Source organism: Caretta caretta, chromosome 26, assembly GCF_965140235.1.
Source record: "Caretta caretta isolate rCarCar2 chromosome 26, rCarCar1.hap1, whole genome shotgun sequence".
Classification (NCBI taxonomy): Eukaryota; Metazoa; Chordata; order Testudines; family Cheloniidae; genus Caretta; species Caretta caretta.
In genome coordinates, this window is record NC_134231.1 from 12,878,063 (window position 1) to 12,900,209 (window position 22,147).

The 22,147-nt window shown below is 44.7% G+C and overlaps 1 protein-coding gene across 2 annotated transcripts in view; it reads left to right on the forward strand.

Annotated features, from left to right (window-relative positions):
- The window catches only part of LOC125626500 (tetraspanin-15-like), a 290,723-nt gene that overhangs the window by 170,647 nt on the left and 97,929 nt on the right, over positions 1 to 22,147 (forward strand). For both annotated transcript variants that reach the window (XM_048829543.1, XM_075123508.1), the window contains one exon: positions 9,661 to 9,735. In XM_048829543.1, coding sequence (XP_048685500.1) covers positions 9,661 to 9,735 — 75 coding nt within the window. The remainder of the gene's footprint in view (positions 1 to 9,660; positions 9,736 to 22,147) is intronic.

The window sequence follows — 22,147 nt, forward strand, 5'->3', positions numbered from 1 at the left end:
TTTAGGTGGCTGCTCAGTTGTCAAGGAGTTGGACACATTGAGTTAAATATATCCCTGATATAACTTCCTTGACTCTAATGTGATGACTTTATACATATACCATTAGCCAAAAGGAGTCAAAGTCTTGCAAAGGGGTCATATTGCCAAACAATCTGTAGTGTAACAAGTGTTGCAGTTTGTCCTAGTGTCGATGGCAAGCCGCTGTCCAACTGGTAAAATGTGATGTTTTCAGTAATTAAGACAAGCAAGAATGTAACACTGTTGAAGAGAGGTGTATTAGGATGGGTGGGAAGCAGGGGAAAGGTTAAGGAGCAAATTCGTTTCCGCTGCTTCACAGAGATGATGGATGAAGGGTGTCAAATAGATATCTGTGATCTCAATAAAGAAATATGCTATCTTGTAGTGGTTCCTAAATTTTACGATAGAGCTAGGACTAAAACTTTGCTCGCATGACTCCCCGCCCCTGCCCCTGTGCACTGAGCCATTCTTTCCATCATTAGTCTCCTCTCTTCAGCAGTACTTAACCCCTTACTGGTCACAGAAGGCTCACAACGTACATCATCTGTTCACCCTGCCAGCGCAGTTTGTGGTACTGAAGTAATTAAAATTCTGTTGAAGTCCTCAACGTTCCCATTTTTAGGGGGAGCATTTAGTTGGCTTGATGAAATCCGCCATGAACAGGGTGATTAACAACTAATAATTGTGCTACGTTAGGATTGAAAATTAAATTCAGAACAATCTGATAAAAGCATCACCCTCGAGGGCATTTCTTTTAATAGCAGGTGCAGCAGACATTAACCATTGACTCTTTATTCGAGAGGAGGGGCTAACCTAAGGGTCCTGGCTATATTTCAACTCCTCTGCCTTATCTGAGTATTTATCATCATCATCATCTATCATCATCATGAAATTGCAGCATCTTGATTAATTATATTATGTTTCCACATAGACTAATGGTATGTCTAGACGGCAGTCACCGGATGTTTTTGTAGTTTAAATTGATATTCTCAAACTCACTTTATAATCTGGCTAGCTCAGGTCCCTGAGCAGTGAGGCTGTGGCAACATGGGCCCTACAGACTTAACCAGAACCCAGGGTAGTGACTCTCAGCCCGAGCCTGTACTGAGGTTCGCAGTGCTGCAGCCTCGCTATTTTGAGAGCCAAGCTACCTCGATTAAAGCTATTTTGGGCAGGCCGTCTCCAACTGCAATTATGCCCAGTGACTACAGTCTAGACTTATTCTACAAAAAATAATTTCAGTGCGGATGGCTTTTATTCTAAAGCAAAGGAAACCACTAAGAAAGACAGGTCACATATAAAGACTACACAAAGGAAAGCACAGTGTACATGGCTCATTCTGCAAGTCAGCAACCACTCTGAACGAACTCTGGCATTGCTGTGCTAACAGGCAAAGAGGCCAAGTTCACCCTTTAAGGTTGAATAGAATTCAGTGACTAGCTACGTGCACCACCCACTCTGCTTTCCTAAGTAGCTCCGTTCTCCATTTCTTGTGTTAAACTGCCATGGGGTGGCGCTGTGTGCACTGGTCCTGGGTTCTCACCTTCTCTATTGGGCAACAATTAATGGTGGTGAAAGTGACTGCTCCGTGCATGTCTGTGCAATCAGTTGACGTATGTAGGTGTGAATTTGACCCACTGGATCAAAGGAAGCATTAGAAGCCAAACATTAGGGCACACTACAATGTAACAGAATAAACAAGAACGTCTCAACCCCTGGAATTATGCCAATCACATACAAATATGTTAATAAGCCAACAAGGCCGTCTCTATTTTATCAGATCAAGTGTGTTCTTAATTAACACGCAGGCTGAATTCTCTAATAGAAACTTAATGATTGTCACAATTTTAGAAGTAGTATCTAATGGAAACTCAGATACAGAAAGAAAAGGAGTACTTGTGGCACCTTCGAGACTAACCAATTTAATTGAGCATAAGCTTTCATGAGCTACAGCTCACTTCATCGGATGCATTCTCCTTTTCTTTTTTGCGAATACGGACTAACACGGCTGCTACTCTGAAATCAGAGATACAGGTGTATTAACAGAAATGAATAGAGAGGATTAAAGTAAAGCCAAGAACTGACAAGGAATTCAGTATATGATCTGTGAAGGACAAACTCTTTGGAAAGCAAAGAAAAATTACACATCTAATTATCTACTTGGGGTTTCTCTCTGACAAATTGAAGTTTTGCAATTTACAGAGTTAATTAAGTGGCCGTTCTTTGCAGACTCTCTGCTTTCTAAGAGGTCTCATTTCAGTTTTCCACATTATCAACAATTCCTGTGCTCCCCCTAGCAGAGAGAAGAGCTCATTTTAGGGCTAAATGAGTATTGGTCTGGTGTCCCTTTTATAATTCTTTCAAGAAGTCGTCATGTTTGAGTGTGATCGCAAGGAGTCTATGGGTATGACCATTTTGTCCCTTCTAAAATTACTTTCACTTGAAATGAGTGCCAAACCCAGTGATTTAATCCAAGATAGGATCAATAAAAATCTGTATTCATTTCCTCTGGATGCTGGTAGGTTGCATTCAGTTTTCTTGTGCTGTAGATGGAGTAGAGCTAAATAAAGATTTCTGAGAGCGCTGTGTTAAATGTTTGTTTTTGCCAATGAAACACGTTCACTATTTTTCTTTAGTTGCAAAGTAGTGCAGAAATATTTTGTTCTGATACATTGAAAGTCCATGACACAAGTTCATGAAGCAATTATTTCCCCATAATAATAGACCTTTCCCTCTATAGATCTTAAAGCCCTCTGCAAAGGTGGATGAGCATGATCTCTATTTTGCAGATGGGGAAACTGAGGCACAGAGGGACAGATACTTGCCCATGGTCACACAGTGAATCTTAAGCAGATGTGAGAACAGAACTGAAATTCTGGTGCCCTACTCATGAGACGATCTTTCTTTCCTCAAGTATTATAACCTGTATGCCCATCACTGCTTTGGGGGTTTCTTTGCTGGGCTCCTCTCTATATATCATTCCTTCTTGTACATATTTGCCCCAGTTTACTGTTCTATCCACCATGCCCAAATTAATATAGCAGGTTTTACCCTTGGTTAATTGTTATGGAATTCCTTGTCTGATTACATTAGACGCACTCTGTCCTGATCTAGATTATAATACATGGGGTGACATTTCTACAGTGCTGTCTCTGGGTCTGCACTGCAATAAAACACCCACAGCTAGCCTGTCAGCTGGCTCAGGCTGCAGGGCCATACAATTGCTGTGTAGACTTCTGGGCTCGGGGAGGAGCCTGGGATCTGGGACTCTCCACCATCATGTGGTCTCATAGCCCAGGCTCTGGCCCAAGCTCAAATGTCTATACTACAATTATCTAGCCCCACATCCCAAGCCCATGCGAGCCCAGATCAGCTGACATGGGCCAGCTGCAGGTGTTTTATTGTGATGTAGACATGGCCTATAAGGGCTTGTTGACATGAGGACATCTAGGAAGGTTAATCCAAATTAATTAAAGGTGTGAATTTGAAGTGTATTGGTTAAACTGCATTCAGCCCCTATGTAAATACCCTCATTTAGAATTAAAGTGGCCTTTTATTTTAATTCACTTCCAATGTGGACTAAATCAGATTAATTCTGAATGAGGGAGCTGAATGCAGCTAACCCACTTCAAATTCACATCTTTTAATTAATTTGGCTTAACTTTTCTGGATGTCCCTATGTCAACAAACCCTAACAGTTAATTGTTAATCAAAGCTTTGCTCCTGATCGCTATCAGTTTAACAAATATCAGGGGGGATAGCTGTGTTAGTCTTTATCCACAAAAACAACAAGGTTTTTACCCACAAAAGCTTATGCTCAAATAAATCTGTTAGTCTTTAAGGTGCCACGGACTCATAGAATCATAGAATAACAGAGTTAGAAGGGACCTCTGGAGGCCATCTAGTCCAACCCCCTGTCCAGAGCAGGACCAATCCTAACTAAATCATCCCAGCCAGGGCTTTGTCAAGCCTGACCTTAAAAACTTCTAAGGAAGGCAATTCCACCACCTCCCTAGGTAACGCGTTCCAGTGTTTCACCACCCTCCTAGTGAAAAAGTTTTTCCTAATATCCAACCTAAACCTCCGCACTGCAACTTGAGACCATTACTCCTCGTTCTGTCATCTGCTATCTCTGAGAACAGTCTAGATCCATCCTCTTTGGATCCATCTTTCAGGTAGTTAAAAGAAGCTATCAAATCCCCCCTCATTCTTCTCTTCCGTAGACTAAACAATCCCAGTTCCCTCAGCCTCTCCTCATAACTTGTGTTCCAGTCCCCTAATCATTTTTGTTGCCCTCCTTGTAAACTACTCCTTGTAGTTTAACAAATAATCACTCCTGTTTCCAGGGGCGTATTCTGTGAACCTGCATGTTTGTTTCATTGTAACCATGCTGTTAAATTGTCACCACTTCCTTAAGCCTTTTGACTGGACTCATTGAGTTTGGTAAATGATTTCTTTCCGTACAACTCCCTTGGATATTTGCCTTGGAAGGTGCTTTGTAAATGCACATTTTAATGACACAAGGATCAAATTTAATGACTGGGTAAGTAAATTGCCTTGATAAAGTTGCTCTGTATTTTAAAGACAGCGGCTGATGGGGTAGTTAGAATCCACTGGAAATAAAAGAGTTACCTTGTAACTATCAGAGCCGAGTGAGAGAGAGAGAGCACGAAAGAGCGCATTTGGTTATGTTTCTACACTGTAAAATGTGCAGAGGACATCCTTCCATTCTTTTCGGGGAGTCCAAGTTGATCAGTGGGTGGTTTTTTGATAAGCATGGGCCTGAGCTACAGAGTTGGGAGTAAAATGCTTTGAGATCTGTGAATGAAAAGCACTTGGAGCATCAGGTATTCCTACTACCATTGAGTATAGCTGGGTGCATAGTAGCATGAGAGAGAGCTGGACGTATTTTGTGGGGGCAGGACTTGGTGGAGTCAAAAGTCTGGAGGGTCCCTTCTGCTTTATGTCAGATGTTTCTAAATCTCATGCCTCAGGGCTTTAGATAGTCACTACAGAGGTCAGGAAGAGATTACTCTTCCCCCCACAAAATGTATTCTTGGTGGGGTTTTTTTAGTCTCCTTCCTCTGATGCATCCAGGATGGCTGGAGATGGGACACTGGATGGGGAGGGCCAGGGCTCTGAGGTGGCACCGAGCATTTTCTTTCGCAGGTGCTTGGCTGGCTGGTTCTTACTCATGGTGCCCAGGTCTAACTGATCATCATACATGGAGTCGGGAAGGAATTTTCACCAGGTCAAACTAGCAGTGACCTGGCGGGGGGGGAGGTGTTCACCTTCCTCTGCAGTGTGAAGTGCAGTCTGCTTTCCAGGATCATCTGGGTATATATCACACACTCAGTTTTCTGCTGTTGCAGGGGCCTTGGGCATTGGTGCCCCTCGATCCCTCCTGTTCTCTGCCTGTGGCACATAATAGTGGACTGTAATACCTTGATCTAATTTCAGTGGCTGGGTTTAGAGTGCAGGGGCTGAGTGGTGTTTGGTGGCCTGTGGGACACAGAAGGTCAGACTAGATCTGGTGGTCCCTTGTGCCCTTAAATTCTGTGATTCTCTAAGCTGCTAAACATCATGATTTTCACTGGTTGCAGGACTGGGTGGATTCTATTTTAGCAGGGCCGCCGGGCCTCATTGCCACGTCAGGACCTCCGTCTCAAACCCAACTTGTCAGCAAAGAAGCTTCTCTGAATTACTGTGGCAAGAACTATTTCAGGACCCTTGGCTTCATCCATCATTGTGGAGTCACGCATACAGCTAGAGAACAGCTTGTGATAAAGTGCAGGTCCTGTCTGCAATGGGGTAATGCAGTGTACCAATGCTATTTGGTGCTTCACTGTTCTGTCTCACAGCGTATATTATAAGATTTTCCTCTTTAGATCCCAGTTCCACAGAGAGATTGGTTGGCTAGGATGAGAGGAGCAAAAGTCTGGATCAGGATGCACAAAATTTGGAGGTGTTCATAATCCAAACCTTGATTTATATTTTGTAAATGGCCTTGCCTTTAGAATGGGGTGAATGAAGCACCTTGATCTGAATATCCTAAACTTTAGAGCACTCAAAATCTAGATCCATGTGCTGAGCATAAAATTTGTCCCTGAGGCACTAATTGGATAGGCTCAGCCCCATATCTTAGTGGATTTGCATTGGCCTTGAGCATTGGCCTGCTAAACCCAGGGTTGTGGGTTCAATCCTTGAGGGGGCCATTTGGGTCAAAAATTGGGGATTGGTCCTGCTTTGAGCAGGGGGTTGGACTAGATGACCTCCTGAGGTCCCTTCCAACCCTGATATTCTATGATTCTATGTTTGGTAAGATCTAGCAAGGCATTCAGGTTCCAAAAGAAGCCCTTGATCTCGGTACCTGAGTTTGCATACTTGTGTGTGGAGGAATGTCTTTGTCTAAGGGAAATATTTATGGGACTAAACACAAGATCTGGTCACCTCGCTACATTCTCATTACCCGCTAACTGAATTATCACACACAGTGCAGCTCTCATGTAACTTCGGTGCATAAATGGCTTCCTGAGGGGCACAAAAGCCTGTGAAAGACATAAAAACTAGAACATGTATTGGAATCCTACAGGACCTAAGCAAGCTACAAACTGCCTGAGGTCGGGAAGTAACTTTCCTTGACTACTGCTTAGTTGTCTTGTATGGGATTATTAGAGCAGCCAGTGCTCGCCATTGTCAGAGATTGACCTTTGTTCTACTCTGGTACAGCAATTCCTCTGTTACCAACCTGCATACGCCCATACGAGCCAGCAGCTGTTCTGGAAGCTGGTTCTCAGCTCTGTGGAGAGAGCTTGGGTGGGAGGGCTAAGGGCAAGAAAAAATCTCTGCCCCTTTTTGTCACTGTAAGAGCTTGGTGTCAGTAGGGAAGAAGGGAATGCGTGTTAGTACTTTTGTTTAGACAGGACAATTGGTGTGTAATATGATAGCTGGTCAAGGCCAACCTTAGCAGCCGTGTAGGGTTAACCTCGACCAGCTAAGGGTATGTCTACACTGCCCGCGGTGATCGATCCAGCTGGGGTCGATTTATCGCATCAAGTCTAGAAGCGATAAATCGATCCCCGAGCGCTCTCCCATCGACTCCTGTACTCCACCGCTGCGAGAGGCGCAGGCGGAGTCGACAGGGGAGTGGCAGCCATCGACTCACCTTGAAGACACCATGGTAAGTCGATTGAAGTACGTTGACTTCAGCTATCTTATTCACATAGCTGAAGTTGCGTAACTTACATCGATTTTTCCCCCCCTCCCCCCGCAGTGTAGACCAGGGCTAAGTAGTGTTAAAATTACAACTGGCCTGGTCTACACTAGGGTTTTAGCTAATGTGTTAAAAGCCCACCTTGTTTCTAGTATAGACGTGGCCTGAACCGGTGGGATAGCTTGGGAGAAACCAAACACAGGTGACAAGCAGTGAGCTCTGTCCAGGCGAGATCTTCCTCCTTCAAAACCTGGATGGATTGATCTGGAATTTCTCCCAGGCATTCTTTCTCTCCTCTCTCCAGCAGCTCTTATACAGCCAGAGAGTTAACCCTTTGTGTATTGGGGTCCCAGTGATGTCCTTGCACGCTGTCAGTCAATTAACAGCAACTGTCTTCTGCTGATTAGAGCTGCATTGAAGCCTCTTGTTTTTCTATGAATAAAATACTTTTTTTTTTTATTGATCATTTCTCTAGCATTTAAATTCTGTAAGCCCAGGGCACCATCTAGTAGATATGGTGATGTCAGGATCAGACTAGTTTAGAAGCAGCTGTCAATTAGGACAAGATTGTTTCTCAACAAGTGAGTTGACACCCCCCCCACTCCCAAAACACCCTCATCCTTCAAAATCAGATATTCTCTGTCAGCCTCTCAAAACACACACCATGACGGTGCATAGCCTTATCGTTGTTGCATTGTTTTATTCTTACAGTAAATGTAAGTGGGGAATCATGAACATTTTTGACTTTGAATACATGGTCGCTAACCTGAAAAGGTTGAGAAACCCAGAATTAGGACATATGAGCATAAGTCTTTGCAACAGCTGGGCTCATTGGTCATTAGAAACTATATAGTTCAGCGCAGACAGCAATGAAGTTATGGCCTGCTCCCACTCGCATTGAAATCAGGGGCAAAATTTCCATTGAGCTCAGTAGTGTGAGATTGGGCCTTCCTGGTGGAAACCAAAGGAATTTGTGTAGGGGATGGAATGTTGAGCCATGATGTGTTTAAACATCCCCACTCACGCAATGAGAAGCAGCATCCTAGGAGGCCCTAATTACCTGCAGTGACAATAAAGCAAATCGACAAGGAAGTCTCTGGTACCCTGTGAGGAGAAGCCAGGAGTAAACTCTTGTGAGTGTTTCATTACATTAAATCTATTATGATGAGGAGCAATAACATTGACTCAGACATATGTGAAAGACCAGCAATAAAAGCAGAGGCATAATGAGGCTATTACAAACAGATGAGTGGAGTGCTGCCGTGGAGTTATGGTTAATAAGATGTCATGAATACATGGGTATAAAAATTGTGACCAATCCTCCGACCAATTCTCATCTCCTCTTGGTCTTCTGGCTTCTCGCCTGTGTGTTTCTATGCTTATCTATACAGCAACTAGATGCTAAGCTGATTAGCACTTTGGGAGAATTGCTTGGTAAAAACTAACGTGGCTGTTTGTCTGCTAGAGCCCCAGCTAGAATCCAACTGAGTCCTTATATTTTGCTGCCCTAAAACTGTTCGTGTACTCCCAATTGGACTGGAGCCCTTTCTGTCCCCTCCTGTCCCGTCTACATTACCCACTGGATTGACAGGCAGCAATCGATCCAGCAGGGGTCGATTTATCGCATCTAGTCTAGATGCAATAAATCGACCGCCGAGCGCTCTCCCGTCAACTCTGGTACTCCACCAGGGCGAGAGGGGCAGGTGGAGTTGACAGGAGAGCATCAGCCGTCGACTTACCACAGTGAAGACCCCATGGTAAGTAGATCTAAGTACGCTGACTTCAATCTCCCCCAGTGTAGACCAGGCCTAATAGAGTTAGGTCAACGTAAGGCAGCTTACATCGACCTAACTCTGTAAGCATCTATGTTAAAATGTAGCTCCCACTGATGTGACTCGCTTTAATAATTCCACCTCCACATAGTGCTTAAGTTGGTGTAGTCAGGGTGACGCAGCATCAGTATAGACGCTGCATCGCTTACGTCAACTGTTGCTGCCTTTCAGAAGCCATCCCGCAAGGCCCCACACTGGCAGTTAAATTGGCACAAGTGTTCCTGGTAAAGACGTGCACTGCTGACACAAGGAGCATAGTGTGGACATGCAAAAGCAATTCAATTACTGCAGCGACATAACTTAGGTCAGCTTAATTTTGTAGTGGAGGCTTGCCCAAAGTCTCTTTGCACTCGGGCATTTCAGTGGTGGGTGAGGCGATACTTAAAATATGCCTAGTATGTGCTACGCTTTATGGCCCTTCGTGATAAATGTCTGTATATATATTACTGCTATAACCCCCTAATATTTCCTCAAACAAGAATTTGATGTAAGTAATATCACCCTTTTGCTCATGTCTTATGAGAATTGTAATGAGTCAGAGTGAATACATCTTTGGCTAGAACGATACTAATGATCTACTTTGTCTTTTCTATGCAGTTCTTCTGGGTCCTTCTGGTGATCTTCATCACTGAGGTGCTGTTGATATTCATTGAAATAATCTTCGAAAACAAGGTGAGCTTCTTGAACTTTTTACTTGGAGCGTGCAAATCACATTTGTCCTCTCTGAAGAATGAGGAACTGCCTGCTCGATTCACCTGAGCAAAGGAGAATTTGTTTTCTCCCAAGTCATTGTTTTCAGTGTTAGTCTATTTAAGAGACTCTCACCTCTTCTTCTTTTCTGCATGGCTGAAAGCTAAATATTTCTCATTAACCATTTTTTCCTATATTGTGTGTTAGTTTTGCAGTTATATAGTCTCTTGTACACTCTGAATTAGGAGAAATTATGTCGGAATTATTAATAAAAATACAATGCTCTTTAACTTTCCTCTTGCCCACAAATTAGGTTAGAGATACACTAGATGTTGGCACCAGAGCTGAACACCAGGTTTCAATTTACCGACTCAACTGATACCTTTAAAGAAATTTCCCTCTCCTGGTATATGACCACATTGTTAGAAGGGTTGGGTAAATATTGTAAACAAAGGATGGGAAGAACTTTTATGTCTCTTGGATGAGAGATACAACCAAGATTCTCTGACTAAACTTGGGGATTAAAGTTCCTCATGGGAAAATTTTTGAAAGGGGATCCTTCCATTGGCTCTCCGTCACCCACTATATCAAGTTTCAAATGCCTGCGTAGGGCCTAAGGATATTAAATCAACTGAAAGTAGAACTCAGTGGGAGTTGGGTGCTTAATGTATTTCAGTTCCTTTGGAAAATCCCAATTGGTATTCCAGGCTCCCTATTCCCTTGGGGAAACAATGTCCAGAACTTTAATGGTGAGATTTTCAAAGACACTTAACTGGTTTGGATGCCCATTTCTCATTAATTTTAATGGGAACTGAGCATCCATATCCTTAGTCAGCTTTGTAAATCTCCAGCTAAAAACCCACAGGAACTTTCTGTAAGGATAGTGGGTTTTGTGCAATGTTGCTTTGCCAGCTTGTGCATGACACCCTGCGGTACTGTCCTGCTATAGTGCTGGTTTTGTTTTATTACTACAGTAGAGACAGTGAAGTACTGTGGGATGGGAAATGGTCCTAGAAATGTAAAATATGCAAAAAAGTTTTAGCTTGTTGCTTTAGGGGCTATACTGTGTTTTCTTTTGTAGTTAGTTGGTTTCAATATGGGATTTATATTAATAAAATTCACATTGGATCCTAATTACACAGCTTAATGGGAGTGTTAAATAAGCATTGGGAAAACAGTTTCCAGTCTTCCTCTTGTACCGACCACTGAGCTCTCCGACTTTTGCCACTATTTTGTATGGAAATTTAGTTACATCTGTCAAAACAATAAAGGGGCCAGCAAGAGCAGAAAGTGGGCATGAGTATTGAGTGAGCATGTCACTCCAGGAGACTGCTTTCAAAATAGCAGGAGGATTGGTTCAGGGGCTTGAAATTGCTAAAAGTCATAGGGAATCTTCTCCAAACTTTAGTTAGATTCACTCCTGACGTTCTCTTTTGTAATGTCAAAGAAAATAAAGGCCATTGATAATTTTTTCTTTACTGACTAATTTTATAGGGCCAGAAGAATTGTGAGACAGGGACAGACAATTGCTGCATCAAATGCAGTGTCTCCTCTCACCCAGTGGTCACTACCAAGTGTTGCAGTGAATCTGTGAAACTCACATGATGCACCCGGTTAAATATGCAGCTCTGTGTTATAATGGGGAAGAGAGATCTTCCTGATCTTAGTTAAGGATCAAAGTTTGCCCTGAAGCATTAGGATTAATGGTCCTTGTCACTTTTACCCTAGTTTAGTTATATACTGGAGGGTGACATTCACTCCTATGTACAAGGCCCCCCTCAAAGCCCTATGCATCACTTAAGTCCTTTTGCAGTCTTTCCAGCAAAGGATTGATCCCCCCCCCCCCCCAAATCCTCTTTGAAACGTGCTGAGCTTATTGCCTCAATTATGTTAAATGATGCTTGAAAGTTTTGCCTGTATGATGCCTGTACATCACTGTAATGGAGAGATTAAAAATGCTTACAATAGTTGTTCTTTTCTGCCACTTCTGAATTAAGCTGAAGAAACCCTGCTACTTCCAGTATTAACTTAACATCACAGTCAGTTAAATGCCTTAAATACAGAACCATAATCTCTGCTGGCTCACACAATACTCAGTATGGCTGAACCATTTCTAAAATGCATACTTAAGGGATTTATAAAAAATCTGTTCTTTTTGTATAAATGATTTCATGGCTCCTTTAGCACTATAATAGGTGGCGGGGTGGGGGTGGGGGTTAAAGAGTGTATTATCTCCTCAGTGACCTCAAACCCTAAACACAAATCAGTATTCAGGAGGTTCGATCCTACTGAGACATAGCCAAATAAAAGGTTTTCATGAGCCCCTGTAGTGAAACAGAAGTTCACATGGCTCGTTGTTGCATTACAGGAGTTACAGATGCCATTTGTTATGGGTTAGGCTTCCAGTTCCTCCTCCTGGGTTGGTACCGTGGATGGATTATCTCTTGCGTTAGGCCATCGTATTCCAAACAGGCTGAGTCACCTGAAGTGAGAGATGTGGGGCCTGATTCTTCATTGCCTTGCAACGTAGGTTGTCATGTGTCCCCGGGGACAGTGAGTGTAAAATCCTTCCAGTTGCATGACGGAGCAGAGGGCTCTCTTTTTGGTGCACAACCGTAACCGACAGCGTGAAGGATGAGGAATCAGGCCCTTCTTCTTAACTCTGATTTCTTCTTCACGTGGTGTCCCTACAGGTGCTCCACTCTAGGTGTGCTAGTAGCCCCTGTGTCTTCAGTTGGAGGTTGCTCATAGCAGTGTCTCTTCGGCCCACGCGCACGCGTTAGTCGGCCCTGGGCCCCGTGCCGTTGTTGTATAGAACCACCCTCAGTTCCCTCGCCACCACCTCAGCCCGGGACTGAGCTCTGGCAATTGTCCCATTGAGATTTCCCCAACTTTTCCTCTTTTATTAATAACACATGCCAACCCGCCAGAGGAAGAGGATGATCAGCGGGAGGGAGAAAAGCTGCAAACATTTTTAAATGGAATTGCAACCCGTCGGTTAAACTTGTGGCTTGAGTAAAACCATTAGCATCTAAATCATCCCTTAATTTAATTTAATGGGCGATATAAATACTTAATTAAAAATCAAGCAATTGGTGAGAGAGAACAGAGATTTAACAAGCGATGAATCTTCTTGACCTATAATTGTCACACTGCACAAAGCAAATGTGAATCTGCATTTGGAATAAACTACTAGGCATTTAATTATGCCAATTGATATGTAAATGTGCTCATGGAGTTGCAGATTTAAATTAAATACCTGCTTTTGCTGCCTTGTGCCAATTGAATGCATCTGATGAAGTGAGCTGTAGCTCACAAAAGCTTATGCTCAAATTCCTTAGTCTCTAAGGTGCCACAAGTCCTCCTTTTCTTTATGCAGCTAAAATTATTTAGCCCTCGGCCATTTAACCACTGTCTTAAAGTCTAGATTTAATTCAGAATGTTGTGAATGGATAGTACCACTGGTCTAGAGTATAAGATTCTTTCAAGAGGGGAACAGTATGTCTCCGTGGGGCCTACAATATTAAATATTCTGGATCATGTAGCTTCTAGATACAGCTAAGCATAGAAATGGTCACAGACAGCCTCCTTATGAGACTGTCTTGCTTTAAATTGCTTCATCACACTAAACAAACAGTTACCTAATTTATAGGTGCAGTGGGTTCTTAGAGTGCTCTTAAAAGTTTCTGGATAGCCGGGGAGAAGAGGATTACTACCATGGCCTCATTCTAACACCAAATGACCATAAGAGCTCAGGCCTTAGGAAGCAGGAGCGACTCCTTCCCTGTGCGACCTTGAGCAAGTCTCTCTGTTCCTCAGTATCTTTATTGGGAAAAATAGGGATAAATCCTTCCCTACCTCAGAGGGGGTAAATTCGTAAACGTTTGTGAGGTACTGTGGTGACAGGGTCGTGTACATACATTACAAAGACTGGTGCCCCAACACCTTGCAGCCTGAGTGTTCACTTTACAGGCATTCTCAGGGTGTACTTTGCCTTCCTGCAGATGAACACAAGTGGCAAAGACTTGCATCTTTATGCTGCCAGCAAAGAGAGACAGTGTGTGCACTTGTCTGTTCTAAAACCAGTGTTGATCATCCCATGAAGACATACAGGGAAGTGCTGGACGCTCAGAACATGCACAATGAAAGCCGTTCAATATTAAGCCAAAAAAAAATCTCTCAACTGAAAAACCTAAAAAAATATTTTGGCAACACACCAATTTTTCATTAAAAAAAACGCTATTAACGTTATGTTGGTCAAAAACATTCATTTTTCACTTGAGTTTCTTTTTAAAATGGAAAAGCATTGATTTTTTTCCATCAAAAAATCAATTAAAATAGTTTTGGCCAAAAGAATAAATTTTTCATTTAATAACGTCAAAAAATCTTTTGGCAAAGATTTTGATTTTTAAGCAAACAATTTATTGAAGAAAATTTCTGGCAAAAAATGAGTTTGCAATTAAAAATCTTGATAAAAGAATTGGCAAAAAATTGCTTTTTCACTGGAAAAAATCAACTGTACAAAGTGCAAGCTGGTCTCCATATTGGAAGAGAAGATTGAAGGTCTGGAGCAACAGATAACGACCCTGCGTTGCATACGAGAAACAGAGGATTTTCTGGACAAAAGTCAGGATATGCTTCTACGGGCACAAAGCTCTAAAGATTTAGAGCAGGTTGCACAGCGGAGCCAAGAGGCCAGTGAAGAAGCTTGGCAACATGTGACCTCCAGAAGAAGAAGGGGGAATGTCCGGGTTCCAGCAACGCGGACACAGGTAACTAACTGCTTTCATGTTCTCTCCACAGGTACCATTGCGGAGAGTGGACCAGATGATATGTCTGGGGGGAGAAAGCAGAAGGAGACTCCGCTGGTTGGAAAGCATGAGATGCACTGTCCTGAGATGGGGGGTTCCACGACCACCACTCCCAAGAGAAGGAGGCGGGTGGTGGTGGTCGGGGACTCTCTCCTCCGGGGTACTGAGTCATCTATCTGCCGCCCTGACCGGGAAAACCGAGAAGTCTGCTGCTTGCCGGGGGCTAAGATTCGCGATGTGACGGAGAGACTGCCGAGACTCATCAGGCCCTCGGATCGCTACCCCTTCTTGCTTCTCCACGTGGGCACCAATGATACTGCCAAGAATGACCTTGAGCGGATCACTGTGGACTACGTGGCTCTGGGAGGAAGGATAAAGGAGTTTGAGGCGCAAGTGGTGTTCACGTCCATCCTCTCGGTGGAAGGAAAAGGCCTGGGTAGGGACCGTCGAATCGTGGAAGTCAACGAATGGCTACGCAGGTGGTGTCGGAGAGAAGGCTTTGGATTCTTTGACCATGGGATGGTGTTCCATGAAGGCAGAGACGGGCTCCACCTTACGAAGAGAGGGAAGAGCATCTTCGTGAGCAGGCTGGCTAACCTAGTGAGGAGGGCTTTAAACTAGGTTCACCGGGAGAAGGAGACCAAAGCCTTGAGGTAAGTGGGAAAGCGGGATACCGGGAGGAAGCACAGGCAGGAATGTCTGTGAGGGGAGGGCTCCTGCCTCATACTGAGAATGAGGGGCGATCAGCAGGTTATCTCAAGTGCTTATATACAAATGCACAAAGCCTTGGAAACAAGCAGTGAGAACTGGAGGTCCTGGTGATGTCAAGGAATTATGACGTGATTGGAATAACAGAGATTTGGTGGGATAACTCACATGACTGGAGTACTGTCATGGATAGTTATAAACTGTTCAGGAAGGACAGGCAGGGCAGAAAAGGTGGGGGAGTAGCACTGTATGTAAGGGAGCAGTATGACTGCTCAGGGCTCCGGTACGAAACTGCAGAAAAACCTGAGTGTCTCTGGATTAAGTTTAGAAGTGTGAGCAACAAGGGTGATGTAGTGGTGGGAGTCTGCTATAGACCACCAGACCAGGGGGATGAGGTGGATGAGGCTTTCTTCCGGCAGCTCGCAGAAGCTACTAGATCGCACGCCCTGGTTTTCATGGGTGACTTTAATTTTCCTGATATCTGCTGGGAGAGCAATACAGCGGTGCATAGACAATCCAGGAAGTTTTTGGAAAGCGTAGGGGACAATTTCCTGGTGCAAGTGCTAGAGGAGCCAATTGGGGGGGTAGCTTTTCTTGACCTGCTGCTCACAAACCGGGAAGAATTAGTGGGGGAAGCAAAAGTGGATGGGAATCTGGGAGGCAGTGACCATGAGTTGGTTGAGTTCAGGATCCTGACACAGGGAAGAAAGGTAAGCAGCAGGATACGGACCCTGGACTTCAGGAAAGCAGACTTCGACTCCCTCAGGGAACGGATGGGTAGGATTCCCTGGGGGACTAACATGAAGGGGAAAGGAGTCCAAGAGAGCTGGCTGTATTTCAAGGAATCCCTGTTGAGGTTACAGGGACAAACTATCCCAATGTGTCGAAAGAATAGTAAATATGGCAGGCGACCAGCTTGGCTTAACGGTGAAATCCTAGCGGATCTTAAACATAAAAAAGAAGCTTACAAGAAGTGGAAGGTTGGACATATGACCAGGGAAGAGTATAAAAATATTGCTCGGGCATGCAGGAATGAAATCAGGAGGGCCAAATCGCACCTGGAGCTGCAGCTAGCAAGAGATGTCAAGAGTAACAAGAAGGGTTTCTTCAGGTATGTTGGCAACAAGAAGAAAGCCAAGGAAAGTGTGGGCCCCTTACTGAATGAGGGAGGCAACCTAGTGACAGAGGATGTGGAAAAAGCTAATGTACTCAATGCTTTTTTTGCCTCTCTCTTCACGAACAAGGTCAGCTCCCAGACTGCTGCGCTGGGCATCACAACATAGGGAATAGATGGCCAGCCCTCTGTGGAGATAGAGGTGGTTAAGGACTATTTAGAAAAGCTTGACGTGCACAAGTCCATGGGGCCGGACGAGTTGCATCCAAGAGTGCTAAAGGAATTGGCGGCTGTGATTGCAGAGCCATTGGCCATGATCTTTGAAAACTCGTGGCGAACGGGGGAAGTCCCGGATGACTGGAAAAAGGCTAATGTAGTGCCCATCTTTAAAAAAGGGAAGAAGGAGGATCCTGGGAACTACAGGCCAGTCAGCCTAACCTCAGTCCCTGGAAAAATCATGGAGCAGGTCCTCAAAGAATCAATCCTGAAGCACTTACATGAGAGGAAAGTGATCAGGAACAGTCAGCATGGATTCACCAAGGGAAGGTCATGCCTGACTAATCTAATCGCCTTCTATGTTGAGATTACTGGTTCTGTGGATGAAGGGAAAGCAGTGGATGTATTGTTTCTGGACTTTAGCAAAGCTTTTGACACGGTCTCCCACAGTATTCTTGTCAGCAAGTTAAGGAAGTATGGGCTGGATGAATGCACTATAAGGTGGGTAGAAAGTTGGCTAGATTGTCGGGCTCAACAGGTAGTGATCAATGGCTCCATGTCTAGTTGGCAGCCGGTGTCAAGTGGAGTGCCCCAGGGGTCGGTCCTGGGGCCGGTTTTGTTCAATATCTTCATAAATGATCTGGAGGATGGTGTGGATTGCACTCTCAGCAAATTTGTGGATGATACTAAACTGGGAGGAGTGGTAGATACGCTGGAGGGCAGGGATACAGGGATAGGATACAGAGGGACCTAGACAAATTGGAGGATTGGGCCAAAAGAAATCTGATGAGGTTCAGTAAGGATAAGTGCAGAGTCCTGCACTTAGGACGGAAGAACCCAATGCACCGCTACAGACTAGGGACCGAATGGCTCGGCAGCAGTTATGCGGAAAAGGACCTAGGGGTGACAGTGGACGAGAAGCTGGATATGAGTCAGCAGTGTGCCCTTGTTGCCAAGAAGGCCAATGGCATTTTGGGATGTATAAGTAGGGGCATAGCGAGCAGATCGAGGGACGTGATCGTCCCCCTCTATTGGACATTGATGAGGCCTCATCTGGAGTACTGTGTCCAGTTTTGGGCCCCACACTTCAAGAAGGATGTGGATAAATTGGAGAGAGTCCAGTGAAGGGCAACAAAAATGATTAGGGGTCTGGAACACATGACTTATGAGGCGAGGCTGAGGGAACTGGGATTGTTTAGTCTGCAGAAGAGAAGAATGAGAGGGGATTTGATAGCTGCTTTCAACTACCTGAGAGGTGGTTCCAGAGAGGATGGTTCTAGACTATTCTCAGTGGTAGAAGAGGACAGGACAAGGAGTAATGGTCTCAAGTTGCAGTGGGGGAGGTTTAGGTTGGATATTAGGAAAAACTTTTTCACTAGGAGGGTGGTGAAACACTGGAATGCGTTACCTAGGGAGGTGGTAGAATCTCTTTCCTTAGAAGTTTTTAAGGTCAGGCTTGACAAAGCCCTGGCTGGGATGATTTAATTGGGGATTGGTCCTGCTTTGAGCAGGGGGTTGGACTAGATGACCTCCTGAGGTCCCTTACAACCCTGATATTCTATGATTCTATGAAATGAAATTTTAAGCTAAAAATATTTTTTTAATTGAAAAACCTCAAAAATTATTGAACTGTGGCAGAGCTGCCAGCTATGGCAAACCTGCGGCTTTATCTTGTTTGTCTTCAAGCTAATGATCGTCATAAAAAATGCCCGGCAGTCTATCTTTAGATGTGGAAAAATCAGAATTAACACTTTAATAAATTTCTGCATGAGCGATTTCTTAAAAGCACTTTCAGAATATCCTGCTAATTTTTCCATCTCAGCAGGCTGCATCTTCTCCTGTGGGGAGCCTATTTGTGTCTCCTCTAACCTCTTCTTTTTCAAATTCCTCTAGCGTTCTTCTTCCCTATTCCCAGCTTGCCCAATGTTTGATTTTCATGTCAGAATTAATTATGCAAAACAACCCCTCCCTCCCAAACCTCCCGCCCCTTCATTAATATTTCTGAGTGTTTGTGGCTGGCGCTATCTTGTCGGAAGTCAAACCACAAACATACTCTGGGAATAGGGCCTGCTGTTTAGAATTAGAGGCTTTGCTCTGACCAAGCTAATAAGCTTTCCAAGCATCTGTGAACAGCTTTGAAGTATCCAACATGTCAGAGTATTCTTGATTTGTGCTCTAGGAATTGCAGGATGTGTCCTTGACTGGCTACCTCTGTCTCTCCCTTAATGTAGCTACGTGCATAATTACCAAAAAGTAACTGGATAAAGGTTGGTAAGCAGTGTTAATGCTTGCAGAGGGCTTCTTTCCTATTTGTAGTTCCCTCACTCCATTGAAATGTTCTTTATTTAGCTTGGGCCAACTCCACGCATACAGTTGTGCCAGGTTCAAGACCCACACTTCAGTCTGGCATCTGCAGTTTGACAATGAAAGGAGGGAGAGCCTCTAAGGCAGTGGTTCTCAACCTATTTACGATTGTGGCCTGCATCCAAAACTACCTGTATGGCCCTGAGGATATCACATTGGCCGCAGCTGTGTGCTGATTGGGCTGCAAGTGGACTGTGGGTTGAGAACCACTGCTCTAAGGACACAGCGACTCTAAGGATGTGGGGGAGGACAGTGTGACATGATACTTGAGGGTATACCACAACATAACTGGCTTTTTAAGTGTGTGAGGAGGATCTTAAAGACACACACACGACCCTCCTGCTGCTGCAGAAGTTGAGCAAGCTGTTTGTTCTCTTCAGCCTTAGCAATCCACATTTTTCAAGGCCATTTCTGCTCTTCTCCCTCTCTTGTAAAGCTCCCTGGATGGAGCGTGGGATTTTACACAGGGAACCAGAATTCTGCCTCTTCTTTACTAGTGAATAGATAAGCAGGCTTGATTCCATGCTTGTCATCCTCAGCTGGGAACAATTTTCCCCTCTCACCACACTCCATGTAATCAGGATACTCCACTAAGCAATTTGACCACCTGGGGTTGAAAATTGAATATCTAAACCAGAAAGTCGTTCTCTCCCGATGTTCCTTATTGCAAAAGAATAAAATCAGCAGTGTCATTGCTTTAAATTTCATCTGAGTTTCAATTGGGTGCAAAGAACCTTTCCTTAAACGTGTTTTGGCATCAGGAAGAGGCTGCTATTCAGTGTGATAAAATGTGGGGGCCCTATGTAGGAGTTGGCAGCGAAAGGGTTAATACAGTCACTAAGAAGAGACCACAGCTGCGTGCCCGTAATACAGTGATTGTGAGGGTGGCAGAGACAGGCCAGCTATGTTGAGTTAAGTAATTTCTCTCAAGCATGCCAAAGGCCGAGCTCTGAAGAGATCGGACTAGCTCATGGCTAGACACCACTGAGGGAAAGAACTGGTGAGGAAAGCCTTTTTGCATGTCTGTTTGTGGTCTCAGATTTATTTTAGCTGCACATAGGATTGCCACCTTGGTAATATTTAAAAACCGGACACTCCAGCAGGAGTGCCAGAACCTCCCCTGCCCCACTCCTTCTCGAGGCCCCACCTCTTTCCCTTAGCCCCCCCCCCCATCCACTCCTTCCACCTCCCTCCCTCCCCCCGCCCCAGCTTTCCATGTGCTGCAGTCAGACACTGGTACTAGATCAGTACCTCTCGCTGCCAGAAATGGGGGCTGGAACCCTTGTCTTAGAATCACAGAATATCAGGGTTGGAAGGTACCTCAGGAGGTCCTCTAGTCCAACCCCCTGCTCAAAGCAGGACCGATCCCCAACTAAATTATCCCAGCCAGGGCTTTGTCAAGCCTGACCTTAAAAACTTCTAAGGAAGGCAACTCCACCACCTCCCTAGGTAACTCATTCCATTGCTTCACCACCCTCCTAGTGAAAAAGTTTTTCCTAATATCCAACCGAAACCTCCCCCACTGCAACTTGAGACCATTACTCCTCGTTCTGTCACCTGCTACCATTGAAAACAGCCTATATCCATCCTCTTTGGAACCCCCTTTCAGGTAGTTGAAAGCAGCTATCAAATCCCCCCCTCATTCTTCTCTTCCGCAGACTAAACAATCCCAGTTCCCTCAGCCTCTCCTCATAAGTCATGTGCTCCAGCCAACTAATCATTTTTGTTGCCCTCCGCTGAACGTTTTCTAATTTTTCCACATCCTTCTTGTAGCGTGGGGCCCAAAACTGGCCACAGTACTCCAGTACTCACCAATGTCGAATAGAGGGGAACGATCACGTCCCTCGATCTGCTGGCATTGCCCCTACTTATACATCCCAAAATGCCATTGGCCTTCTTGGCAACAAGGGCACACTATTGACTCCTATCCAGCTTCTCATCCACTGTAACCCCTAGGTCCTTTTCTGCAGAACTGCTGCCTAGCCATTCGGTCCCTAGTCTGTGGCAGTGCATGGGATTCTTCCGCCCTAAGTGCAGGACTCTGCACTTGTCCTTGTTGAACCTCATCAGATTTCTTTTGGCCCAATCCTCCAATTTGTCTAGGTCCCTCTGGACCCTATCTCTACCCTCCAGCGTATCTACCTCTCCTCCCAGTTTAGTGTCATCTGCAAACTTGCTGAGGGTGCAATCCACACCATCCTCCAGATCATTTATGAAGGTATTGAACAAAACCAGCCCGAGGACCGACCCTTGGGGCACTCCGCTTGATGCCGGCTGCCAACTAGACAGGGAGCCATTAATCACTACCCGTTGAGCCCGACGATCTAGCCAGCTTTCTATCCATGTTATAGTCCATTCATCCAGCCCATACTTCTTTGACTTGCTGGCAAGAGTACTGTGGGGGACAGTGTCAAAAGCTTTGCTAAAGTCAAGGAACAACACGTCCACTGCTTTCCCCTCATCCACAGAGCCAGTTATCTCGTCATAGAAGGCGATTAGATTAGTCAGGCATGACTTTCCCTTGGTAAATCCATGCTGACTGTTCCTGATCACTTTCCTCTCCTCTAAGTGCTTCAGAATTGATTCCTTGAGGACCTGCTCCATGATTTTTCCAGGGACTGAGGTGAGGCTGACTGACCTGTAGTTCCCTGGATCCTCCTCCTTCCCTTTTTTTTTTTTAAAGATGGGCACTACATTAGCCTTTTCCCAGTCATCCGGGACTTTCCCCGATCGCCATGAGTTTTCAAAGATAATGGCCAATGGCTCTGCAATCACAGCCGCCAATTCCTTTAGCACTGTCGGATGCAGCGCATCCGGCCCCATGGGCTTGTGCTCATCCAGCTTTTCTAAATAGTCCCTAACCACCTCTATCTCCACAGAGGGCTGGTCACCTCCTCCCTATGCTGTGCTGCCCAGTGCAGTAGTCTGGGAGCTGACCACCTTCGTGAAGACAGAGGCAAAAAAGCACTGAGTACGTTAGCTTTTCCCACATCCTCTGTCACTAGGTTGCCTCCCTCATTCAGTAAGGGGCCCACACTTTCCTTGACTTTCTTCTTGTTGCCAACATACCTGAAGAAACCCTTCTTGCTACTCTTAACATCTCTTGCTCTTAAACTCTTAAACACACAGATCCTTACTACATGAGCTAAAGAAACTCTTTAAGTTATTGGTAATATGTCCC